The 27,678-nt window shown below is 30.7% G+C and overlaps 1 protein-coding gene across 2 annotated transcripts in view; it reads right to left on the bottom strand.

Annotated features, from left to right (window-relative positions):
- The window catches only part of LOC149568983 (agamous-like MADS-box protein MADS1), an 81,277-nt gene extending 55,300 nt beyond the window's left edge, over window positions 1-25,977 (bottom strand). Inside the window, exons 1-2 of one of the 2 annotated variants that reach the window (XM_089817672.1) lie at window positions 25,557-25,977; window positions 25,176-25,408 (exon numbers count right to left, since the gene is read on the bottom strand). In XM_089817672.1, coding sequence (XP_089673798.1) covers window positions 25,176-25,360 — 185 coding nt within the window. In that variant the 5' untranslated portion in view covers window positions 25,361-25,408; window positions 25,557-25,977. The remainder of the gene's footprint in view (window positions 1-25,175; window positions 25,409-25,556) is intronic. The other variant, XM_089817673.1, reaches the window with a different exon arrangement.
- Window positions 25,978-27,678: the final 1,701 nt, after the last annotated feature.

Genomic DNA, 27,678 nt, shown 5'->3' with positions numbered 1-27,678 from the left:
TTAACAAAGGAAGATCTGATCTTATGGCATCTTTCATTACTAGGCACTAATACAATTCTGTTACTGGTGTCTAGAAGTCTAATTGTACTCCAGATCAACACCAATTAATTACTACTTTTCTTAATAAAAAAACACTCAAAATTCACATAATACCGATTTTCAAATAAACTCCACAATCTTCTAGCTATTTAGTTTATTTCTCAACTCAAATTGCTCATTTATAATTTTGAAATCATTAGAACGTACATCACTTTTAGTGACGCTTGCATCCTCCTAATCCCAAAACGAGCAGCTTTTTGTTTTCTTAATACAAATTTTACATGGTTCTTTGAGAATGGTGGGAACAAACTATTTGCCCCCACCCCCATAAAATATTATTCCGCTTTACGGTTTATTTTTTTCGGAGCTATTCTGGCTGTCTCCAAGGATGCACATTGTCCGCTCCACACATGTAGTATAGAGTTTGGTGAGGAAACGCTACGTACTTGGCTTACATAATTGATAAGATGTTTAGATGTACCTGTCCTGACGATCATGAAACATGTGCAGGTCCTTTGTTCTATAAATGGATATTCTAGCTTTAATACAGGCTACGGCTTTCATCCTACCACGGGAACTTTCCTGATTTGGTGCAATAATGAGATTTGAATTCGAAACTTTCTGAAGCTCCAAATGAATCATGTGTGACAAACTATTTATATTCTTAGATAACTCGAACACAGAACGCTCGACAGCTCCTTCAAAGTGAACTAAGACATAAGTTGCATCTTGATTGTCATAATTCTTTCTAATGTTCCATTATTTTCAGTTGTATAGTCTAACACAATTCTTTTATAAGAGCTCTATTAAGAAGGCGTTGGCTTGTGTTACAATAAGTATATCATAAGCACATTAATAATTTATTAAAGACATAAAATATAAGAGTTTAGAATCTAAAGAACAGTCCTACCTCTTTAAAAAAATCAACTTGAAGAAAGTACTATGCATACACATTTTTACAAAAAAACATCCATAAAAAATCAAACATAAAAAATAAAAAAGTTTAAAAGTATATGGAATTCAAACAACATGTTATATCACACAGAACCATAGTTCAAACTTAAACAAAAACTAAGACTGGAATCAAAAGTAACATAACCCCTAGGGCTAGTAGTCTTGTCACATAAACAATAACATCAATTCCCACCCAACCTCTTAGACAAAAAAACAACTTTGTCATCATTGAGGAGCTTGAACAAATCCTTAGCGTCCCTCTCTTGTGAGAGGTAACCATGAGACTTTTCCTCGCATTACACAGAGGGTAACTTGGCATTGGCATGCATAATCTTCAAGGTGAGTTTGCTAACATCATTGAAGGGATTATTCACATGACAAACATCTCTTCTTTGAACTATTTCTCCGAACCACCAACCGTTTTCCCTACAATATAGATCTGAGGGGATATGAAAGGGACAAGAAGGGGAAAGGGTATTGGAAGTAGGGGTTGGGGAAGCATCCTTACCCAATCTCAATTGTCTTTATAGTTTACTTGATTATAGTAACATAAAATATGTCAATTATTTTCTTGGAAATTCTTTATAATGAATCAAGAATTAAAGGGTATTTATTTTGTGAAATCTTTTTGTGAATTAATCTAATGGTAGTGTATATATGTTGTTAGTTCTTGCACTTATCAATACATAATCCCTAATAGACTTGTTTAGAGTCATTCATTACTACAAAATCAAGAGCATTTTGGCAATGCTAGTAATTTCACCTATAATGTGTATTCATAAATGATACTTTGTTCTTATAAAAATATAAGAAAGAAATAAGAAAAACTCAACTAGATACCCATACATCTAGTCAATTTTTTCTTCTAAGGTCTTTGTCATCCTTTTGATGCAAAATAAATAAAAAAAGACAAGCAATTATATATAGAAACATTAAAAAGTACAAATACAATGACATGAATCTCAACTTTTAAGAATAAATTTTTTAATTTGGACTAAACATTGAATTGTTTTAAAAAAAGTAGTAATGAAGTTTGAATTCTTGAAATTTTCATTCTATTAGACCCATTTATAACACTTGAGAAATTGTTTCTTTGAAGCCCTTGACATGGGGGATATGTTTCATCAAGGTGGTTAGGGGATTTTAGGCACAATGACCTCCTTTCTTGAGAAGATTTTTTTGATGTATTCTTGGATATGATTTTAGTAGAAGGGAAGCAAAGACATATTAAAAAATAGAGACAAAGTGGCAAAGGTGGCTAATGCAAGGAAACCACAAGCTTGGGGATAGAGAAAAAGTGAGACTTGGCTTTCTAAAATGTTCTAGATGTTTTCTTGTTGGAATATGCATTAAACCTAAATAATTGAAAAATATGGGACAACTCTTTGTCTATGTTGTCCTCATAACATAGATGATAGGCCCTTAGAGATAAGTTTTGAAGAATTCAATTTTTTAGAGGGCTGGTGATGAGAAGAGGAATAGATATATAGGTGTGCACAAGTGAAATTCTAGAACACACAATGACCAAGGGAATCATATGAATTTTTTAGCAAAAAAATGTCAAGAAAAGATAGATAATTGACAAACTCAAGTTGCTTGATGAAGGGGAGACATGATGACAAGTTGTCAAGGTGAGTATGAAAATCCTTCAATTTATCAAGGCCATGAGGAGAACAAACATTGATGCCATTAGCATAATATTTTTGTCACTTTAGCTTGGAGGGAAAGAGCATAAGACCAGTTCCTCAAAGTGCTTCATACAAAGATTGGCTATGATAGAAGAAAGTGGGGAGCTCATGCTATGACTGTTAACTTTCCCTGTTTTGTATAAGTAGTATTATCTTGGTACAATAGAATCTCATTCATTAGAGAGAATCGCTTCCTATTACTGCATCCAATTCAGTTGTTATAATTGTATTATGATTTCTTGAGAAAATATATCTTGTATAGAGAAATATAAATTATAATGTTTTTATTCTCATATAAAATTTAGTTTTTATGAAAAAACCCAAATCTACATACATTATTGAGGTAATCTTGAAAAAATTATTAATTGTAAAAAAAAAAAAAACTATATCATAATTGTATCCATTATATTTTTCTAATATTTACAATAATTATTTTTTTAAAAAGGATTCAACATCCTATTTAATTTACACAAAAAATATTGAGGAGGAAAAAATAATAGATAGATGTTCTCGTTTCATTTTTAAGACCTCCTCAAGTGCAATCTTATCAACATTTCTTAGTTAGAGATCTAGTGAAGTTAAATAAATTTAGATGTTCATATTTCTGCATTAAGTTAGAATGTGTAATTAATGATTTATTATTAAATTTCTAAATTATTAATATTATAGAGAATAAATTAAAATTTGAATATTACATTTGACTATTATAATTATCGTGTGATAAAATTTCTAAAGTATATTCCACACTTATCTATAATTTAAAAAAATTAGATTACTAAATTTTCCTTTATAAGCTGTTAAAATTACAAGCTTTTAGCGGTAAAACAATTCAAATTACCCAATAGAAGTTTCATGATTTCCTTTATCCCTTTACGAAGTTGCTTAAAAGGAATCACCTTACTCCCTAGGGCACAAGTCTGAAAAACTTAGATGAAGACTACCGTATAGAAGTTTCTCCGACTTAATCCCTTTGCAAAGTCCATTGGAAGGAACCAAGCCTATCTATGGCATAAAATTATCTGTTTTGTATCCCTTATTTTTCATGTTCAGAACGGTACTATGCATTGATTTTATTTAGGAGCTAATTCATGGTCTCCATCTTCAACGCGTTCTGCAAGGACCTAAATGTCATAATGGTCCTCCTCCTCATACAAAACTCACACTTCCAAGGGTTCTTTAGGTTTTTTGGCCTTGATATTTCCTGTTCCTTGAGCCTATGTGGATTTGGACTCTCGCTCACTTAATTTAAATTACACTTTATTTCTTGACTTTCCATACCATCGGATTGTTTGGACTAATACAGCATGCTATTGTTGCCCTACAGCTCCATGACCACTGCTCATGATTTTTTGCTCCGCATTAATTAATTTTGTGGTACTTTTCTTTTTTCCCTCTCCATATCGTTCTGACTTTAATGTTGTATTCATTGTAAGAAAACCAGTGAGTAAAAGCACAAAAGTCGAGAGGAAGTGTGAAGGGAGGGTCGGTTTTCAGGGAGATTTCATAATCCTGACCTGCAATGAATATGACAGTGCAAACATGTGACTGAACAAATACGAGAAAAATGTGACTAGAAAAGAAGAGGACGTTTACTGTCAAAGAAAGTGATAGTTTTAGTAGCAATATTTTCGCTCTTATTGTCAGCGGATGCTATTTTGAGGTAATCAGAGAGAGTGCTCCCAAAGAAACACTTATTCATTTGACAATAATTTGAACTATTTAATTAACATCCGCCAGTAATTTTCGCTTCAAAATTATATAATTGAATTCTATGAGTTTTATTATATAATTATAATGTTCACTTTATGGCTAGGTAGATGATCTTGAATACGATTTTTTATAATTAAAAACTATATATAGTTTAAGAAACTCTTTAGATCAAAATATTTTTAAAAGGTATTAGAAAAAAAAGTTACATATTAATATTATATTGTAAAAAATCTGTAATGAAATATTATATATATATAATTCTTAAATGGAGCGTCATAAAATATAATAATATTAAAATTATATTTAACTAGTATAGTTAAGAAAATAATTAATTATATTTTGTTAACATGATTTCTTTATTTATAATGATGTTTTCAAATAATATTATTTTAAAAGAAATGTTTAATTTTAAGACTTCAATATTAAGAAAATGTAAAAATTAAATATAATATGTTATAATTATTCTATATACGTGCAAGGAAAAATAGATTCTTATGAACTTAGATAAATAATTTCACCTAGAATTTATATTACCATAAAATGACATACACTAATTTAATAAACCTTTAAAACATAACATATATAATATAAATTTTAAAGAGCTTTCTATAAATTTATTTTATATCAATAAAATTTATTTGAAAATTTAATATTGTATTTGAAACTGTTTCAAAACAATTTAAAGGGTAAAATATTGAGAAAAACAAAATTTTAGACCTTGTTTTATTATTATTATTTGAAGCTCTCCTTGAAATAAATGATCAACAGGTGGCTCAAGTTTTCTAAAATATATATTTATATTATTTTGCATACATATTGAATATATAAGATAAGTTTGTGATTCATTTTTAATGGTATATTTTTCAATTTGACATTTTTTTAATATACAAATATAAAATCTTATATTATGATTATAAGGTTTATGCACCTCATTCAAATTTGGTGATTTCTAGGCAAGTTATCCACTAAAACTATCATTGTCCTCAAATCTAGTGCCATTCAAATTTGATCATAAATCTAGTGTCATTCAAAGTCGAACGGTCACATTTCCCACTGACTGGGGATGGTGGGACACCCTAGCAGGGGTAGGGTGTTATGCAATATAGACGTAACATGGGCCATAAAATAGTAGGTGGGGGGGCATGTGACCCCTAATCATAATTATATATTTGTATTGACCATGATTTTTAGAAATTATTACAAAATGAGAATTAATAGCATAGATAAATGAGATTTTAAATATTTCTATTTAAGGTCCTCAATAACATGGAGGAGAAATTCAAGACAATATTTAGTACTAGTACTATGCAAAAATATATGAATTTGGATCTCTTTTGAAAATATAGTTATTTTAATTACCACTTTTTGACAAATAATTTATTTTCAAAATGGAGATAAGAGGAAAGAGTTATTTTTAACATGCTTAGACCATGATAATCTTCCCTTGTCAACATCATTTAATGTCTCATCTCTCCATATTTTAGATTAATTTGTTTGATCTCTATGAAAATGTGGATAATTATAGGCTACCATATGCTCTCTTAAATATACAAAAAATGAAAGTTCTATATATATGGAATTTGAGTTCATTGAGCTTAATAAAAAATGATAAAACTATAGAAAATTACTTGTACCGAGAAAACCTATGCGGTCTTCAAGACCTTTATTTGAGTTTCTTGCAAGGATTGAACCTTATCCTAATATTTTATTACAATATGTAGTACATTTCAAGTTGAACTACCCATTGACTTCTAGTATAGTTTGAAGATATTAAAGAAAATTATTTGAAGTCATGTTAGATGCAAAATAAATAAATAAATTATATATTTGACCATTTTCATATTTAAATTAAGGTGTGTCAACCTTTTGAGAGTCCTAGAATTAATATTTGGATCATATTTGATGTATATTTCATGATATCTTGATAACTTCATAGGTTGTCATATCACTTTGTAGGACCCACATATGAGGTTATCCCTACATGATGTGTGAGGAGATATCGATAGAGTAGCACATGTGACTTGGGTTCTCATTTGAAGAGAAGTTGTTAAAATATTTTCAAATTGTGTGCTTCAATGGTCCATGTATCTTGACCTTATCAAGTTGCCTACAACAATGTCCTATTTTCAAGGAAATTGGAACTTTTCCAAAGAGTCAATTTTGGAAGCTTCTAATTATGTGAGATTTATGCAAAATTAAATTTTTATTTCATGTTGAGTATACATGAATTTTTTTGGGGGTCTTTGGAGATGTAGTTACTCTTTTGGTGGGTGTACTTTATGTTGCAAGTTTGGTACAATAATTTGTTTGTTACATATTTTGCATGAGTTTTCAAATAGAAGTAACATTTTGAATGTATGATAGAACATGCATCATAATGCTTAGGGATGCGTTTTGAAAACTTCACATTTATTGTAATATAAGATTTATAAATATAAATGTTTGATAGGGGGCTTAGATAGAGGATTGATTCACATTGGTGCTATACTACTATATTTCTTCCAAAGAAGAAGAATGATGCAAATATAAATCTAAAGCCGAACAACCTATTTTTAAAAAATTTTGTTGTTCAATAATAGATAATCATTATGTTTTGAGTGTGCTTTCTTTCACCAAAAATAAGTTACTCCTTGTGTATATCTATGATTTTTCTTCTATCATTTTTTCATTTTTTTATTATTATAATGTCCTTAATCTATATATGTCATAATTATTTTTATACCTTGTTTATTTGCAAAGATCTATATATTGCATCATCTTTTATTTAAGGTTTGATTTTTGGGAAATCCACATTGTTTCTTTCTCTTTTATTACTTAATCTCATTTGATTGCAATAGCTCATTAGAATGGGGTGTTCAAATTTTCTTTCAATCAGTATCAAAGCTTTATTGTGTGATTTTAATGGTACTTCAATGTGACAATTCATGTGTTTATAATTATGGATATTAGTTTTTTCAAGGTTCCTAGCTTGGAAATCTTAAGGATTACTATTCTAAAGGAATCAAATGATGATCAATCCTATGATAAGTAGTATTATTGCAATTGATTTACATTCTAGGAGACACCATTTGTAATGAAGGTTGGAGAAGATGATGTCTTTTGGAGTTGACCATGTTGATATGTTATTGATTTGGATATCTTCCCAATAGTCTAAAATAATTGTGATATTGATATTAGGTGTCTATTTGAGGCTTCCTTGTAATATGGAGAAATCCAAGTTATCAAAACTATAGTGTAATGTACTTATGTTTGGTTCTTCTTGTAGTTTATTGTAGTTGAATGTATTTTTTTTTCACTAGCAAATAAATTTAATTTATTTATCTGATCATTCAATGATATGGAAGCTTATAGAATAACCTATCTCCCTCCAATGAATGTTCATGATTCAAGTATTGAATTTGGCCTAGAAATTGCCCTAGATCTTGAACCTCTTCTTTCTCATTGATGATTTTATAAATTGAATGTATCAAATTCATGTTGGTTGGATATGTAGTTATCACAAGAGAGAGATGAATTGGCTAGGGTGAAGGACATGCCTATGAATCAAACAACCTTGCAAAGATAAGACAATAGAAGAAATACACACAAAGATACAATGACAAAAGGAGAGGGAAATACAAATATTTTATTCATTCATACAATTATCATTATAAATTCCTTATTCTAAGGCCTTTTGGGTTACAACCAATATAGTGATTCAAATAAACATCAAAATGCATCCAACATGTGAGATCTATGATCTCCTTTCTAGATTCTAACACTCATCTTATTTACTCTAGACTGAATGATTCTTAAACCTAGACCAAGACTCTAATTTATACATGCCAAACAAAATTATAGAAGATTCTAGATCATCATATGGAGAAGGTTGACCATTAAATGGTCTATATGCATCCCGACAATTGATCTAGTACATTAAATGACTAACATAAATTAATTACATAAATCGGCTCACAAATGAGAACTAACTAGACAACTCAGAAAAAGGTAACACTAAATAATAGGAGGAATGGTCACTGAGTCACTTGGTGAATATAGAACATGATGCTCAGAAAAAGAAGAACCCAAGTCACTTGGTTATCTTGAATCTGAGTTGGATTGAGAAGAACCCAAGTCACTTGGTTCTCCTAAATCCAACTTAGATTGGGAAATCTACCCAACATCCTCAACTAACATATTTTCTATTTTACCGAATACTCCAAGTAATCCTTTCCTCCTGTACTCTTACCAATTCTCTGATACAAAATCTTCTCTATCTCTAAGGTGTACTTATTAGGATAGTCACTCAGTAGTATCAACTCATCCTTACATTAATCAATACTTGCACAAACCAACAACATTGAATACATGAGATATATCCATGCCATTAGGTAACAACTTCGTTAGTATTACTATTGTCAAATTTCTTCAAGATTGTACATGAAACAAAGTTGTTTATCTATAGCTTTCTATATGTGCCATCATGAAATCTTCCCTTCTTCAAATAAATGATCAACTCGTCACCAATCTCAAAACTCATATGTATTATGGACTTATCCACATTCCCTATGTATTTTATATTACTCTATTCCAACTTGTGTTTCACTTCCTCATGCAAAGACTTCATAAATTCAGAAAATTCACCACCTTCAACAGTTCTGTTAATTTCACCAACCACATTCCTCAAATCTAATATGCCTTTAGGTTGCATTGCAATAAAAATCATGAAGGGCATCTTTCCCATACTCTTATTTACATAATTATTTTATGAAAAGTTAGCTTGTGCCAATACTAAATCCCAGTTATTTGGTTTATCTCCCACTAAATATCTAAATAAATTACCTAAGCTTCTATTCACAACCTCAGTTTATCCATCACTCTTTGGATGAAATTTAGAACTAAAATTCAAATCAATATCGAACTTCTTCTATAAGGTAGAATATAAACCAAAGAAATTGAAGAAACTCACAAGAAGAGGAAAGCAAAACATAAGGTAGAACAGAAACCAAAGAAAACAACAAAGAAAACTATAAAGAATCCAACTACACCTTTGACAGGGTCAAGCACAAGGGGTGCCACTGCAAAACTAAAAAAGATAAAGGAAAAAGGAAAAAGAAAAAGTGTCATAGTAGAGCTGAGTCTACCTAGTAAGAAGCCAAGGAGAAAGTACAAACCTCAAGATGAATTAGATGATGAGAAGACAAAATTTGATGACTTAAGTCAATTCAAAGTGGTAAGCCACAATCTCTCATTTGACATTGACAATTTATATGAAAATGTAAAGACCAATGCATATTTATTTGGTTTTTCACATATTGATTTTGATAAGTTAGGGAGTGAGAATGAAAACTACCTTGAAGAGGCTATTTATGATATGATGGACACATTTAAGACCACTCTAATAGACATTGTTAACTCTATTTCTAAAATCCTATATAAGAGAGTTGAGAAAAAGTGGAAGTTCTATTTGGAGACTAAAAAACAAATAAGAGAGGCTAATTTAGCCAAATTTATGCTTGAACTTGATAAAAGAATGATTACAAAGGCTATAGAGAAACACAAAGAGAGATTTTCTCCCAAGTACCAAGCATTTAACATTTTGAGAAATAAAGTAGAAGAGGTAGTAACCCAGAGAAAGTTACTATGGAAAATTATCTATGGGTTATCCACCAAATCTATGAAAGAGAAGGGGGACCAAGAAAAGGAAAACACAATAGCAACAGGAAAAGAAAGATGATATTGTAGAGGGAAAGGATGACATAGTTGAGGTAACTACACAAGATGCACATGGTGCTCAAGTGCCAAGTACTAGTCCCCTACATATAAAGAAAGAGTCTGTAACTATTGAAGATATACCTGATAACTCCACTTAGATTGTTAATCCACTATGCAAGGAGGACATAAGGCTAATTAAATATGAATCCACAAATATTGTTCTACAAGGCACAAATACTATATTGGTAAGGATTGATGCATCTCAACAAGTTGAGTTTGCATCCACTTAGAATGAGAAAAAGAAAGATGCATCATCACTACCATCAAGTGTTATTGAGGTGAAAGGAAATCAGCCACAAGAAATTTTACCTAGATTTCCCCAAATTTCTATCACTTTTCTTTATCTTCATTAAATAATGATATACTAGGATTAGTTTGCAATTTATATTATGAATCAGTATAAGTTTCTCTTCCACTATATTTCTACATCTTAATTTAAGAGTATGTTTGTAGAGTTAATATTCAATGCACACATTTGTATTGTTATCTCTGATGAATAAAAATGATCAATTTTATGGTTAACCAAATCAAGAAATTCTAATTATTCTTACATTTACTATGAAATATTTTTAAAGAAGGTTACACATTAATCCTTGTGTGTGTTTTTAAAATACATAAAAATCTTAAGAATTTAGGAAGATCCATATCTAAGTCTCCTTTCAAATAGAGGTGTTGGTTCTTCATCTTTTGGTGTTGACTTGTGTAATACTAAAAACCAAAGATTCTTGATTTACTTTTGAATAAGAACCCGCAATCCTCACAAATATTTTAAAATTCATAGTAATAATACAAACATTACTTTATTATTGAATAATATGTTTTAAATCTTATGATAGAAGATTAAGTTATATATATATATATATATATATATATATATATATATATATATATATATAATATTGTAAGGAATTTTCTTTAAATTTTTAGTTTGACTATATTCTTTATTAATAAGAGTTCATACAAATATTGTTTAAGTAAATATACTATAGTTTATACTATACTAATAGGGGAATTCTTCTATGGTGTAGGAGTCTTCAAGTAAATATTTTGGCCATTGTTCACTACTAGTGAGATAGATAGTCATCTCTTAATCAACTACCTATTCACAACCCATTTTTATAAATAGCTATCTAGATGAATAAGAAAATTATTTTTGATGGTCATCTAAGGAAATTTCATGACAAAGTGAGATTGTATATAGAATGATAAATGATAACGGTAAAACAATTTTAGAATTTTAAAGATTTTGATGAAGATAACTCTTAATATATACTAAAATACATTCTCTATTATTTTTGATGTACTGTTCCTCCACTTTGCATTCACACATAGCATAATAACTTGATAATAATGCATAAATTCACAAGATATAACTTGCCATATACTTCTCAATGAATTGAAATATTTACATGTGAATTCATATGATTTAGCCTAGTGGGATTTTCTTTACCTAGTTGGGTCTACTTCACCATTATGAATTAAAAAAAGATAACATTCCAAAATTAAAAATATCACTCAAATTTAAATGATCAAATAATTTCTAAATGGTTTGATCAATATTGGATGGTCTATTCACCTATAGATGACGAAATAACTAGCACAAGTTCCAATTTATATCATTCTCCTTCCTCTTGGAAAATCCATACCCATTTAGAATATGCAACACATGAAAATTAGAAAGGTAATGCATGACTAACAAAAAGTCGCATCAACTGCTCCAAGTTTCCTTCCTAATAAATTTAACCTTCCTTTATTATTTGTCCCCAATATAAGATTATTTTCCTTCCTCAAAATACACAATTATAAATCATGCCTCTATGTTTATTTTCTTTAACCATCACAAAATTTTGTTTTCAAGGTATTTCCCCTTTCAAAAATGTATAAGAAAGTGGTAAAAAACTCAACAAGTTTCTTTATAATAAGTAGTGACATGTGTCCATTAATATTCAAAGGCATTGTTATTTGACACAAGTTGTAAGAATAATTTTTATATCCTATGTCACCTTGGAAAAGAAATTGTTTTTGAAGTATTAGGTAGTAGCCAAAAGGATGGGAGTTGACCCTGAAGTACAAAAAGGCTAAGGGATTAGCCGAAGGTTACCTCCTAATCATCTAACCAATACATGTTTTATACTTCAAAAAGAAAATATGATCCATCATAGAACTACCAACTTCAATTCTACTACTAATAAGTAGATAAAAAGGAAAACCCTTCTAATAGAAAGGAAACATACTACTACTATCAATCCAATAATTAAACTTATACATATAAAATAAGGCCATGTAGAGCATCAAGTTCAGAGTACTAAATATCATAGCTATAAAAATAAAAATTAATAGTAGGGCTAACTGCCCTTCTTCTTCTTAGGTTCCTCATCATTCTTCACCTCAAGCTCATCCCTATTCACATCCAATTACTCCTCTTTAACAAGTTTTTCCAGAAGAGTCTTTAGCCAGTCCTTTGCCAGGAAGTTGTATAAGGAGTGGGTAATCTCACTCTCCTCACCCTAGTCTTTGACATCCTTATTTAGCTATAGGAAGTAGAGGGTAGTCGCCATATAATGCATGACTTTACAGGAGAAATCCACCAAATTTTAACATTTTTGGCATATGCCAAAGTGATTGTATGCTAACTCCTTCATCAAATACTCCACCCTATCAAGTTGAGCCTTGCCATGCCTCTATCCATGGATGTGCTTCCCTTCAAAACCCAACCCCCCCCCCCCACTCTTTAGGAGTACCTTTTAGGGGGTGGTTATGTCCCCCCCACCCACTTCTAGCCAAGGTAGGGTTAGCTTCAAGGGTATAAAAAATGTGGGAGTAACTAGGTGAGCTAGAGATAGGCTTCTTGCTAATGTCTTCATTGGGCTTCTTCCTCCTAGTGGGTTTAATGGCACTTTCAGTAGATTCCAAGATAATATCCTATTTGGGGAGGACTTAAATTTCTCTAATTGGAGATATTTGCTGGTTCTCCAAGATCTCTTCTTTCTCTTCCTTGTGTCCATATCAAAATCAATGATGCTAATTTTAACATCAGGGATGGGGGTTTTCTTGATTGTTTTATTGCTAGGGCTAGGGCTAGGGCTAGGGTCTAGAAAAACTTGGGGAGTAATAGTAGCCAACAAGTTGACTAGGAGCGATAGATCTAGAATAAGGTGGTGAATATACAATTTATTCATTAAACCCTAGTGGATGAGATAAAAGGATTTTCCCTCCTTCTTTTACCTAGCTTTGAAAATACTATCTTCCATTAACTTTAGCAAAAGGAATGGAAAGGAAATTTCATCTAGTTTTCTAAAACGGTTGAGAATGGGGAAATAGTAGAAATAAAGTACCTCAAATCAATCCTTGAGGGTAATGTATATCATAATAGCATAGTATATCATGTCCCATGGCTTAGGAAGATGTTCCCTAGAAAACCCACCCTACATTTGAACCAATTCTTTATCAAACTTGAAGAACTTCCATAGACTGATTTCATCATTTAGGCATGCTTTCTTGTGTTAGTTCTTGCTTCCCATAGGAAACCCCCTAACCTTAGCTATAACTTCTTTAGTGATTTCAAAACTCATCCTATTGATGGTGCCTTTTATATCATTCCATGATTTGAGGTTCTGCATCGAGATGTTCTCATCATGTTTTATCATCCCTTTCATAAAAGGTAATAAGCCACCCTCCTGCAGAAAAAAAAATTGTCACTTCACTCTTAGGAATGCAAGCCTCCACTCCCATAGGTTCAATATGATCATTGGTGCCCATACCACCACCTAGCTCAACCACCACCTCCTTCGAATTTTCCACCAACTCCTCTAAATTTTTTGACATTTCCTTATTATAGGTAAGGTAGTCTTTGTTAATTAAATAAAATATACCCAAGATAAAAATTTAAAGGAAGTAAAAAACCATTGTAAGGCCACAAGGTTTCCTAAAGCCCAAAAAACCTCTCTCCATAGCACGTGTTACTAGTCCCTTTCACTCCATAATCACCCAACGCCAACTGTAGTTGGAGTGGGCTATGAATGAAGTATTATTATTATTTTTGTTAGTTTTTTTTGTATCTAGGAAAATCCACTACCTTCATCCTTTTGTGGAAATAATTATAGCTCATGGGAAGAGGATCATAAAAGCATATGCATATACAATCTTGCCAAACAAAAACTTTATGAAAAGAAGCCCACTTTCCTTCCTAGTCACATAGATACTTAAGGATGTGCCACTTGGTGTGATGATTCATAAGGAATTGTGAGAAGTGCACTCATGTTCTATCATCACTTGAGTTGATGATGGAATTAGGCTGACCTCCTCCCATTCGATTAGCCACATGACAATACGGTTGAATTAAGCCAAACCATCCACTACGTCATTGCCTTTACGATAAATGTGGCCCACATGGTTTTCTTAATATCCCTCCATCAACTTACAAATTTCATCAATTGTTTCCTTGATCTCCCAAATACGCCGGTCTTCCCCTTTAATAGCTTTAATAATTAACATTGAATCCCTCTCAATTCCTAACCTATTAATTTCACATTTTCTCGCAATTCCCATTCCACACAGAAGTGCCAAGGCTTCCACTTCATTGTTTGAGCCCCCTCCATAGTTTCTAGAATAGGCAACCACCATTTTCCCCATATACAATTGCGTAAGACACCCCCAACAACTATACTTCCCATCAGTTGTTATTTGACTAAGTTGTAAGAATAATTTCTTATCTCCTATGTCACCTTGAAAATTTTCTAAGGTGTGTAGAGGCACATAAGCCTACATTTATCCTTAAATTAAAATTACTCAACAAAATCAGTTGAATAAAATATTTTTTTTGGTGATTTAATATTTCTCTTACACAAAAACATGATCCTATATCATAAACTAGGGGAAGAATGTACAACCTTTTTTCTCATAAAATGGAGATGGGAGATATATCTATCATTATAGTCATAGAAAAACTTCACCAAACCTCATCACTATAATAGGTATCTCAAAAATCCTAAATTTTCGTCTTCCAACAATGAGGTAGAACAAGAATCATTCTCCTATAAAAATAAAAAACATAACATATACTATTATTCTATATTGTAAAATCAATACTACCAAGACATTAATTTTTCCTTCAAATATTGGTCCACTCAAGTTTACTTATCATCTAGCTACTTAACATTATTCTTCTCTTCTTCATAGGTTTTAACACACCCAATTTTGTCTACCTCCATTAAATATACACGACAATCTCATTTACACTCACTGCATCAACATATACACCTATCTAGAATCACTAGGACAACACATGGGTAAGTGCACCAAGTTGTGGTGCCAAAAGGGGGGTATAAGTGGACACCTTTTTCCTGAAATCAGTAATTTCTAGACTTCAACAAGAATTTGAAGATAGTTATGCTCAAAATTTTAAGATATGACAAAAAAAAAAGTCATAGTCCTCTGAATCTAGTTTCTAAACTACTAATTTTTTTTCAAAATGGTTTAGTTTTAGGTCCTCAAAAAAGGGGGCCACAAAAAGTGGTGTTGATTTTTCTAGAAAAACATAATATAGTACAAAGTGTGGTCCCCCTAAAATTTTAACTTTTTTTTTGAAATTCTTTAATCGCTCTAGTCAAAAGTTACCTAACACTATGTAGTTTATCCTAGATTTTTTGGGTAATTTTATAATATGTATTTTTTTTTTATGAATTTTTTAATTGGACACATTCGAAAAATGTGAAATATCTATGTGCTCCCTCTATAAATGATTGAAAGCTAATCTAAAATCAAAACTTCTTTTTTTCAAAGTGTGTAGAATGGAGTCTAGTTTCTAAAAAACTAAGTTTTTTCAAAATTCGATGAACGAGCTAAAATCTATAGCCCAATTAGTACATGTTGGTTTTTGAAAAAAAATGGACATACATTCAAAAGAAATTATAGATGAAAGGCTTAAAATAGTTCAAATTAAAAATAAATTATATGGTTGTGTAGCTAACAAAGAGACCTACAATGTCATGTAACCTGATTTTATTGATGCTCAACCACAAAGAAACTAGACAGAGAGCACACAAGAAAAATCAATCTTTTTTTGTATGTTTGCAGCAAAACATGTCTCTGACCAGTTTATGGACTCCAAAGCTTTGGTTTGGATTCCCAAAGCAATACCAAATTTTAGGCTTGGTAGTATTTAAATCTTTAAATAGCGCGTGCGTGCTATAGTGCATGCGCACTATTTAAAGCTTGTTAAATTTACTTTCAAATAGCGCGTACGTGCTTTGTAAATTATTTTTTTTAAACAAAAAATGCGCACACGCTATGGTGCGTACACACTATAGTGCGTACGCACTATTTAAATATACTTTTAAATAGTGCGTACGTGCTTTGAAAAATTAATTTTTTAAAAATAGCGTGCATGCACTATAGCGCGTACGCACTATTGTTTAGCACACCCAAGCCATAGTGCATGCGCACTATAGTGCACACACACTATAGCTCGTGCACACTTATTGAAAATAGAAAGGAAAAAAAGGGTGTCATCTTTTTGGCACCATAACTCGGTGCACTTACCCACATATAATATTTTATTCCTTAGACTATTTCTAAACTCTCTATACTATGTTGCACTCCACATTGTCAGTCAATCTCATGTCATCCAAAGTATATTTCACAAGTTCATATATACTTTTCTATATTTCTTTTATAACAAAATGTGCAATTCAAACATAATTCTCTATCATTTTTTTTTGTAAAACACTTAGTATCCTTTATGACCTCAATATCTAGACTCTCAATATCACCATATAAATTATATGTTCTTACAACTTCATCATTTGGTAAAAAAATTTCTTTATTTTCTCATCTCCTCTTTCTATAATTTCTTCCTTGTATTTAGGGTCATCTGCTAAGAAGATATTGATTATTATTATTATTTCTTTGTTCAACTTGACATCTTTATCTTTGTTCAATATTCGCTTTAGAAAAAGAACCCTTAAACAACACCATCTTCATCTCTATTGCAATAGCCTTGATCATGTTCTCCATGCTTTTGAATATATATATTTTAGAAGAGTGTTCTTCATTAAAATTTAATTTTATAACTTCAAATCATTCTACTACAATATCTTCTTTTTTATCCATGCACAATGCACTCTCTCGTGGCATTTTTCTTTCAGTCAAAACATCATTACAAATAAAATTACCCACAAATATTTCCCTTTTTATGTTTATCTATTCAATATCTACTCTTATATCATAAAAAATCTCATAATTTCCCTATATTTTCTAAGCTTGATAAATTCCCATTATCTATTCAATATGAAATCTTTTTTCCCCCTCTTTTACATACTTAACTTCTCAAATCCTTAATAATATTATGCATTATAGAAAATTAGCATTGTCTACTTATATATTTAGGAAAAAATGGTCGATAACTTCTCTAGGTACATCCTCTTTCAAATTTTTCTTACACTCCACACCATTAATATTCATGAAATTTTTCCACACACTTCACATTTTTTCACTATGGAGGAAAATTGAGTAGCTAAACATAGTTAGAATTGTAGAGTTTACAATATTGTTTTTGGAGAAGGTGAATATAATTAAAATATAATAGGTCCATATAATGAAAAGTTAATACTATGATAAAATTTTTCAACTCATAGTACATTAAGAAAAAAAAGTAGAGATCATATATTTATACTAGTCTACTTAAAAAAACTTAGCCCCTAATACTATTGGTTGGGACATGATTGTGATATTAAATTTATAGATTGAAAAATTTTATCATAAAAGGAAATTATATTAATTTGGTGAAGGGGGTAGTTATCAAAACACAACTTTATCCTAACCTAAAATAAAAATAATTCTAGAGGTCTTGTGTAAGTTTTCAATATTGTTGAAATAATTGGACATAAGACCATACATGACATTAAAATTGAGACTTCCATCATTGAACTTACCAATTATTATGTTTTGAATTTAAAAAATAAGGAGGCTATGATGTCTCATTGGGATGAGAAAATGAGAGGCAATTGGGTAGGTCTTGAATTACCCCCTTTTTTGGAGCAGGGGGAATACTCAATCAGTTTGTCCACTAGCATTTTTAAAACTTGTTACAAGGAGTTATGGAGTTTTGTAGGTTTTTAAATTATTCTATAAGGGATTGATCATGATATATTTGAGGAAATTTAGTACATAAATTAGTCACCACATGATCTTTTTTCACACTCCCTAAATGACATAGCTTTGAATGATTATATAGACTAATGTGCAAGATCCATGAATGGATACATTGTATGTTACATATTGTTCTTTCCAAATCGTTATACTAGAGCAACCCTATATTAGAACTTATCATTAAGATATTTTTTTTCATTTAAATATTTATTCTTAGTTTGAGATTATAAATATCTTGATAAAAAATAAAATATTAATTTCTAACTAAATTTAATCTTAAAAATAAACTTATATGCAATTTGATAATAAATTTTTCTTTACTAAATAAATGATATTATGATTCTTCATTGGTAAAAATGATAAAATTATATTAAAGAAATTAATTGTACTAAGTTTACTAAAATTGAGATTTATAGATAGCCATACCTATAAATAAAGGCCAAGAAGAAAAATATAATGACTATTGATATTCGATCAAACACAAAAGAATCTAAGCACCAAACCAAAATAAAAGTATATCAAGATTGGTCGCACTGAACTTTCTAGAGGACTTACAAGTTATTTTGTGGGAAAGATCACTATCATGTGACCTCCAACTACTAAAGATATTAAGTTGAAAGTAAAGAATGGATTATTTAAGGGAACACTTTACCTTCAATAGTTTCTTATATTGAACAAATTTTATTTTTTGTAAACATAGAAAAATTTTCTAGTAGTGAATGATCCTATATTTTCTCTATATTTGTGTTTAACAAAGAAGTTCAAGAAAATTTTAACACTAAGAAAGACTTTTACAAATAGTAGATTTCATATTTATTTAAAATGTAAATAAAAAAGAAGCATGAATGATAGATGTGTTCCATCCAAAGAAATATTTCTATGACAATATTTCTTAAAATTTAAATATTGGTAGCTCTGAGAAACTACATAAATTCTTTTAGTGATAAAACCTTAAGAAAGATATAACATTTCTCTAAGTATTTGCATGTTATAACTTCAGGAATAAAATCAAAAGTATTTTGAGTTTTGAGATGAGGCTCCTTGAAGCAAAATTTTAGGTTCCTTTTAACATCATTTCATAGATCTTTTCAATGCTATAAAACTATTAATACTTGTAATAGTAATCTAACTTGACATCTAGATATTTTAAATTCAAAAATTAATGATGGAGGAATTGGAAAATATTAGATGGAAATAATTCCAATGATCCCTCCGAAAGGATTTTTTATTGTTTCCAAACAAAGTGCCACTATAATGGAAGCTTAGCTTCAATATATTTTTAGACCAATAAACTATTTCCAATTAAATCCATACTAGAAATATTATCATTACAAACTCCTATGCAAACTTAAAATCAAGAATATTATCCCATTATATTTTTTAATAATTACACTATATGTAATATAATATTGAAGTAATATTCTAAACATTAAACTAAGACTGTTACACACTAAAAATTTGATCCCAACTAGCTAAATACAATTTTTGGGACTCTAATTTACTTATAATTTTCTCAAAAGATAACCTTCCTAACTATATTGGATGAATTTATAAATATGTGGAATTGGTGCGAGCATATATTATTATGAACTAATATAGTGAGGTCTTATCTTCCTTGCCCCAACTTGTATAGATGTTGACTTTTTATGTGCCATAATAACAAACAACATAGGATCATTTTAGTGAGAAACTATAAATTCAAGATACACATTATATTAAAAAAACATGAGATATTTGTAGTTGGGGAGATTCCAAATTTAATATATATAACCTTGTTCCATGGTAATACATCTCTTTATAGCAAAGCATGTGTTTCCTAAATGGGAGCACTAATGATATGTGATGACATCTTGAGGAATTTTGTGCATTTGGTATTGCACTACCACTACGACCCCTCCATAATCCATGAGATAATGAGATATTTATCTTTAAGAATAAATTTCTTTAGAATGTATCCCATCAAACTGTGAAAAATGAGGACTACATAATGTCTCCAAAATGTCCGAGAAATGTCTAGGTGTTCCTTGACACAAGAAATGCACAAGCATGTCCTAGAACCTTATGTTATTCTTTTTTTCTTTCAAAAGTTTAATATATAGCTTTAAGTTGGAGTAAGATCAATTCTTACCCTCCAAACCTAACAAAAAATACTTTATGAGTTCAAGTTCGATTAATTTTTACAAATTTTCTTATAAGTATTTTTTTTGATGAATAGACCTTTCCTATTAATTAAATATTAAAGATACGTATCGACAAAAAATTGGCCAAATACTATTTTTATTTACATTTTTCGATTGTCACCACCAAAGTTTAAGACCAAATCTTCTATCTTCAAGACTCATCCCCTATTCCCCTATCAAGAAATTCCACAAAACCTCAAATATTAAAGATTAAATTATTAATAATGGTTAGAAATATTGTTATCAATGACCTTCTATGCATGACCCAAGTATTAATGTGTTATAGGAGCCACAACATATAAATATGCAAAATATTCTTAAGGAAAAATAATACTTGAATATTTTTAAATAGCAACATATCCACATTAAAGGATTGTGGTGATCACTTGGAAAAATAAACCTTGGATGGTACAACCCTTCAAATTATTGAAGTACGAAATTTGTATGTTCAATGTGTAAAATATTAAAATATTCAAATTTAGATAATTGTATCTCTGATATCATTTTTTTTCCAAGAAATTAGTGAAAATTCTTCATTAATTTCCTCTTCACTATGAGCTCAAACATTCTCATCGATAGATAGGTTACTCAATTATTCTTTAACAAATAGATAGGTTTTCATCACTTACATCGCTCTCCTTCTAGCATGTGGACATATTTATATCACAGGTGTCATATAGTTTGAAAAATCTTGACCACATGACAATTAAGAATGCACTTTAATAGTTTCCACATATACTTGATTATACATCTAAAACATAATCAAATATTGAGTAAATTTATCTTTCTTCCTTTTTAAATATTCAATAGCTTTTTTATACACGATTGGTGAGCAGTCTCAAATACATTGGTCCTTTACGTGTTATTGTTCATCTGAACAATAGTAAATTTCTCATTGGAATGGGTGTGGTAAGTCATCGATTACCTTCTCTATACTTTCGAAATGGTTATGAACAAGTAATTCAAGTTGATATATTCCTAAATAGTGTCTCTATAATCTCCATCTTGAGAAATCAATATATCAAGAAGATGAAGGTGGGTAGCTCTTTAAGAACAAATTCTACAACAATATCCTTCTGTAATAGAGATTGACTTCATGAATTAGATGAAGTTCACATAATTCAAGTTTGTAATACATAGCTTATGATTATACTATGAATACTTAGGAGATTCTAGATATTTTGAGGTACTTATATGATTTTCTATAGTTGTGAATGTATGTAGAATAAATTCAATATTTAGAACTATATGCTTCCAACCTTGAGTTAACAATTAAGTATTTATTTTAGTTATTTTTCTAGATCATATATTAGATCAAATACTTTACTTATTGATTTTCTATATTTCATATCTTAGACATTTTTAGGATTCAAAATATTTGCTTAGAAAGGGGTGAAAGAACTACAATCAAGTATAAGGAAAGGAAACAGAGAAATATAATTAAAGGAAATAATAGAAATAAATTATTTTAAAATTTATTATTGTGCTGATTAATATTATATAATATTAAAATTAATAGATTCAACTATTTTTAATAGTTTAATCTCCTATTAAATATATTCTTATCCAATTTATTGATAAGTATCTTTAATGATAATAATTTCTTTTTAATTTGACAAAGTTTAAATGAGATCTGTTAGATTTCCACAATCCATGAAAATGAAATTTTTAATTTTTGGATTTGATGGTAAAAGAGCTCTACACAATCAAATCCAAAAATTAAAAATCTCAATGTTTAAATGATCAACACAATAGATTTTTATAATATATATTTAGATTTAGATATCTTTCAAACTTAAAATCTATGTTGATTTTCTTTAAGAAAAAAGATTTTAGATATCTCATATGTAACTAAATTAAATTATCCCATCTTCAATATAGAAAAAAAGAACATACAAAATATAATAAATATTAAAAATTTATTTCATTTATTTAAACTTCTCCAAACATCCACATTTGTTATAAATAATGAGCTTTGTAGTTTGAATATTATATTACTTAAACATAAATTATAATATAATTTAATAATTAATAAATAACATTATTTTTAAATTATAGTAAAAAATTATAATATAATATAATATTTATTAAATATTAAATTAGAATTTAGAAAATTATTAAATAATATTATATTAAACTTTAATTTTCAAATAAAAATTAATATATGTAAATATTTATTTAAAAATATAATTCTAAAAATAATAGTTTATTAGATAAGTCTTAAGAAAGAACCATTTATAAAGAGCATAAAGAAGATATATCATATGAATAGGTATCATTATTACTATCTTGATCTTAAATTATATATCAATTGCTGTTTTTAGATTATATATTATAAATATAGTTAAAACATAACTCAATTTAACATTACTGAAATCCTTAGTTATATTCAATATAATTTTATCTATTATTTTATATAACCATTATTGGATTTATCCTAAAAATATTTAATTAATTTCTAATAACGTCTCGAAAAGTTTTATATAAGACAAGGAACACCACCACTGTCAAACACTTGCACAGTTCGATTTATAGTAATAATAATAAAACCTTGAAAAGTAGACGAGAAGTTTTGCAATTTGTAGACACCATTGAGGGTTACCAGTGTTGACGAAAGATAGCTCGAAATTTGTCTGCCTTAAAGCATGATAAGTACGTTATTTACTTTGAGGCCGAGCGGGTCAGAAGGTTTTACTATTTATATAAGCTATTTATTGAAAACTGCCTTCCGCTGACAGACGATTACACCTTTTCGCACAGAAAACGTTCAGCAATTCTTGTGACTGGAAGTCTAACGTCCAGCGTCACGCCTCGCAAGCGGCCTGAAATTAATAGAAAGACAGGTCTAAATTACTCCCGCATTTCTAAATTTCATCCCAGGCTTTGGTGCGTCTTTGTAAATTCATTACAATCTGTTTTTTTTCTGTTACTCCGAGGATTAAGGATTATGAAAAATTATTTTTGGCCGGATTTTGTATAAGTTGACCAAAGTGTGCAATACGGTGATACTGCCTTTATTAAGAGGTATTCACAGACTGGTTTTGACCCGGGATTTCCAAGAACTTTGAGATTTTTTTCATTTTGACCATGCGTGCAATCGACTGTGGTAAAAAAGGACAGTGAAGATTTTGATACGCTTGTAGACGTGTTCGATTTGATCGCAGCAATAGTTGCTGAGTCTTTTGGAACCGTTTGTTATTCGTTTCTTTGCTTGATTTGGCCGTCTGCAAAGGGGCTGGGTGCATCCATTTTCAAAGTCTAACAAACATCTTTCTGGGGATGACATTTGTTAAAGGAGGGGAATGCTAGTTCAACTCTCGAACTGCTTTACAAGCGGAAGATTCGTGGCAGTTAAGAATGTGGACAAATAGAGCAAATTCGCGGACTTGTTCGCCGCTTACTGTAACAGCTTGTTCAGAAAGGGCAAAATCCGAGAATATTTCTTCTGTTGAATACCTGGGAATGGATATCTCTCTTTTTGTTTAATATGTACTCACGAACTCTCAGCGCATTTATTGTAATTTATTCTTACTAAGCAAAGGTTAAGCAAGTGTGCAATGGAAATACATCACTGCGCTTTAAGGTTTTAGTCGGCTTTATTTGTTGATAAACTGCAACTAACCGTGCTTACTAGCTTATTTGTACATATTTTAACCGGCGCATACAAATAGCTGTGAAAATCATTGAAAAATAGTCGGAGATTTCAAGACTGCAAATACAGTTCTAATCTGGCCGTTCTGCTGAAAGGATCTTAACCAGCAGGCACGCAGCAATCCCTTTGTTATTGCGAATAGATTTGATTTTAAAGTTGTTTCATACCATAAAATCGTTCAATTTGAAAATGAGAGGTTGAGAGGTAAATTTTCTTTTGCTTAGCTCCGTTACTTTACTGGATTCATTAGATGCGGATTAAGCTCAGGTAGAGGCTTATCATATCTTTCAGGGATGTAAAATATGATGAACATTGGTCTGATCTGTTATTATTTATTATGACAGCCACAGTTCCGCAGAAGAGAAATACGATTGATGGAAATTTGGGCCGTCTGATAGTTTGAATACGGCAGGAGCTGGAAAGAGGGCTAAATATTTATTAACGACGGAGGACTACAACTACTGTACAGGCGCTGGCAGATCTAAATCCTAAGTACCTACCGTAGAATTTACATTCGGAAAATAAAACAGGAACCACGCGGATTGTACTCAGACCTGGTATACGAAAACAAAACCAAACGTGAGAACGAAAGCTAATGAAAAGACGTTTTCACAATATACTTTGTTTCGAGAAAGAGAGCGCGCGAGCACTCAGAGCTCTCCCGCGGTGAAGATTTGACGTCTGAAGCCATCTGGCACACTCAATGATTGTTTTAACTTATTTCATTACCAAAATCACTTCGTTAACATCATAACGCACCTCCATAACAAATATTTTCGCAGAAATAATAAGCGGTAGACCACAAATTAAGAGCTAACAAGGATTTAAATGCCGGGAACGAAACCCACAAGGCAAATGACTCCAGAAATACAAAAAGAGCTGCTGAATTCCAGTCCATTCGGTAAAATAACGCAAAGCTTTGTTCAAAAGATCAAATTTAACACCAGAAAACACTGTACTGCCAGAATTTTATATGTAAAAGAGTAAAATTTCAGAAACTCTTCTAAAAAAGGAGCCGGATTAAAAGGAACAAGGGATAAATCGCGGTACCTTTGTTGGCTCGAATACTCGTACATTTTTCCTCTGCTGGAGAAGACAACCAGGGCGACTTCTGCATCGCATAGCACTGACAATTCAAATGCCTTCTTGAGCAAGCCATTTCTGCGCTTACAAAAGGTCACCTGGCGGTTTGTAGTGTTTTCTATCCTCTTTATTTCAATCTTTCCACGCCCCATGACTTTACCCTAATAAACACAGGAAGATCTACAGAATCGGAGAATTCCCTGAAAAACAAAGACCGAAAAACACCTGAAAGTTACGTGGCTGAAACCCTTGCTGAAAGAAGAAGCGGAAGAAAAACTAAATGATCAGAAGCCGTTTTGGTGATCTGCTAAATAGGGTTAGGGTGGGGACTGATGTCCATTTAAGTACCTCTAAATCTAAGAAACTCGGCTAATGTGGGTGCCGCTGCTTCAAAGTGGGAACAAGTGCTGAAAGACGGAAGAATTTTTTTTCAAACGGGATTAGCAGCAAGCCTTTTTTGGCGCTGATTGTTGTTTTTGGTAGGTCTATGAATATACGTCTCCTAACAGATCATGATCATAATCCCTGCCAAATCATAATGATGAGATCGATGATGATTTAGCAGTAAATTCTGCAGCCATGGACGGACAGAACAACAGCAGATGCAGATGCACTGAGCAAACAAGGAATGGCGGGATAGAAGAACAAAGCTACTACTCCATCCAGACGAATATATCTTTGCAGAAATGAGGGAGGAGAATGGAGATTAAGTATTTCATGTCCTCGTCTTACAATATGAGTGTGACGTGTGGAGGAGATTAATTGGTGTAATTTTAGGTTTGGGAATGGGGGTATTTGGTAGCGACCCCCATGCTCCACAACGACGACCTATCTGAATGCGACTCCCATGTGAACCCTGACCCCACTCATAACATTTTTAGTAAAATTAGAAAACTGCACCTCTTACACTGCATTTATGTTAATTCCTCTTTTATATCCCCCTCTTTTAAAATCCCTATTCTCCTCCTTTCCTTTCATAACATCCTTCCATGTAATGTCCTCGTATTCCATCATCCATGTCTCCCCCAAATTGAAACCGAGAAAATGGCTAAGCACATACAAGGATTACTTCGATATATATAGGAATACATTGAAGGTTATAATTAAAACTTCATAAATTATCATTTATTAAAATGAATAATAATAATATTATCAAGATAATAATTTATTTATATTTACAAGTTGGTCACATATTTAATTTAAAGGGAAGTACAATTTTATTTTAAATATGATGTAAAGTTTCTACAATTTTTGCGACTCAATATAGACTACATTTTATCTCCTTCTTCTCCTTGTGATTTGATTGAATTAGAAATGTAATTCAAAATTTTGTCTTTTACTTTTGCAATTCGAATGAGGGCAGTAATGACTAAGGAGCAGACTTGTCTTTGTTCTTGTGTGCTTTTAGACTTCATCCTTACCCTCTATAAGTATACGAGTCAAGGGACATGTCCTTAGAAAGGACATGCCTCTTCCAAAGTTATTTTCCTACTGTTTAGAAGTTGGCAACTTTCTAAGAATGATTTAAGTTTAATCACAAACATTAACAATTAAGTTTAGTTTAGTCTTATACCAAAATCCTAAGGATAGACGCCAGCCTTATAAAAGAAACATAGCAAAAGCTTAGTCCTTTACTTATCATGCCATACCAGATTGGTTCGATCATGCCTCTTCCAAAGTTATTTTCCTACTGTTTAGAAGTTGGCAACTTTCTAAGAATGATTTAAGTTTAATCACAAACATTAACAATTAAGTTTAGTTTAGTCTTATACCAAAATCCTAAGGATAGACGCCAGCCTTATAAAAGAAACATAGCAAAAGCTTAGTCCTTTACTTATCATGCCATATCAGATTGGTTCGATCAGATTAGTATGCTAGCAAGTTATAAAATTAACTTGCTAGCATAATCAATCCCTTCTTTCTGAGAAAATCCTCTAGCTACAAATCTAGCTTTATACTTCTCAATGCTACCATCAGCAACATGCTTTATTTTAAATATTCACTTGGAAGAAACAACAGATTTTCCTTTAGGTCTTGGAACAATTTCCCAAACATCATTCTTCATAATAGATTGGTGTTCTTCTATTATAGCTTTATTCCAGGTTGAATGTTTAATAGCATCTGAAGGATTAGTTGGTTCTATTTTGGACAGATCATTCATGTTTTCTATATAACTAGAAAATCTTTAAGTCTTTTGCTTTCTCTAACTATTCTAGAAGGTGTAACAAAGTGTTGTGCTCTCTCTACTATTTTGATGGCCCAAAGTGGTCTTTTCTTTGAATTTTGAATTTTTTCAAAATTTAGATTTTTAATTTCATCTTCAATTTCTTCTAAGTTCTCCTTCTGAGACTTAGTATTTCTTTTAAAACTTGGTAAAGAAGAAGGTTTTTCAAAACTTAGGGCTCTTTTGAATGCTAGATCTTTTTCAAAAATTACATCCCTACTTAGTTCAATAGTTTTCTATCTAGGT

The sequence above is a fragment of the Cupressus sempervirens genome, chromosome 3 (genome assembly GCF_028749045.1).
Source record: "Cupressus sempervirens isolate cs-2001-9-10 chromosome 3, ASM2874904v1, whole genome shotgun sequence".
Lineage (NCBI taxonomy): Eukaryota > Viridiplantae > Streptophyta > Pinopsida > Cupressales > Cupressaceae > Cupressus > Cupressus sempervirens.
This window is presented reverse-complemented; position numbering and strand designations above follow the sequence as displayed.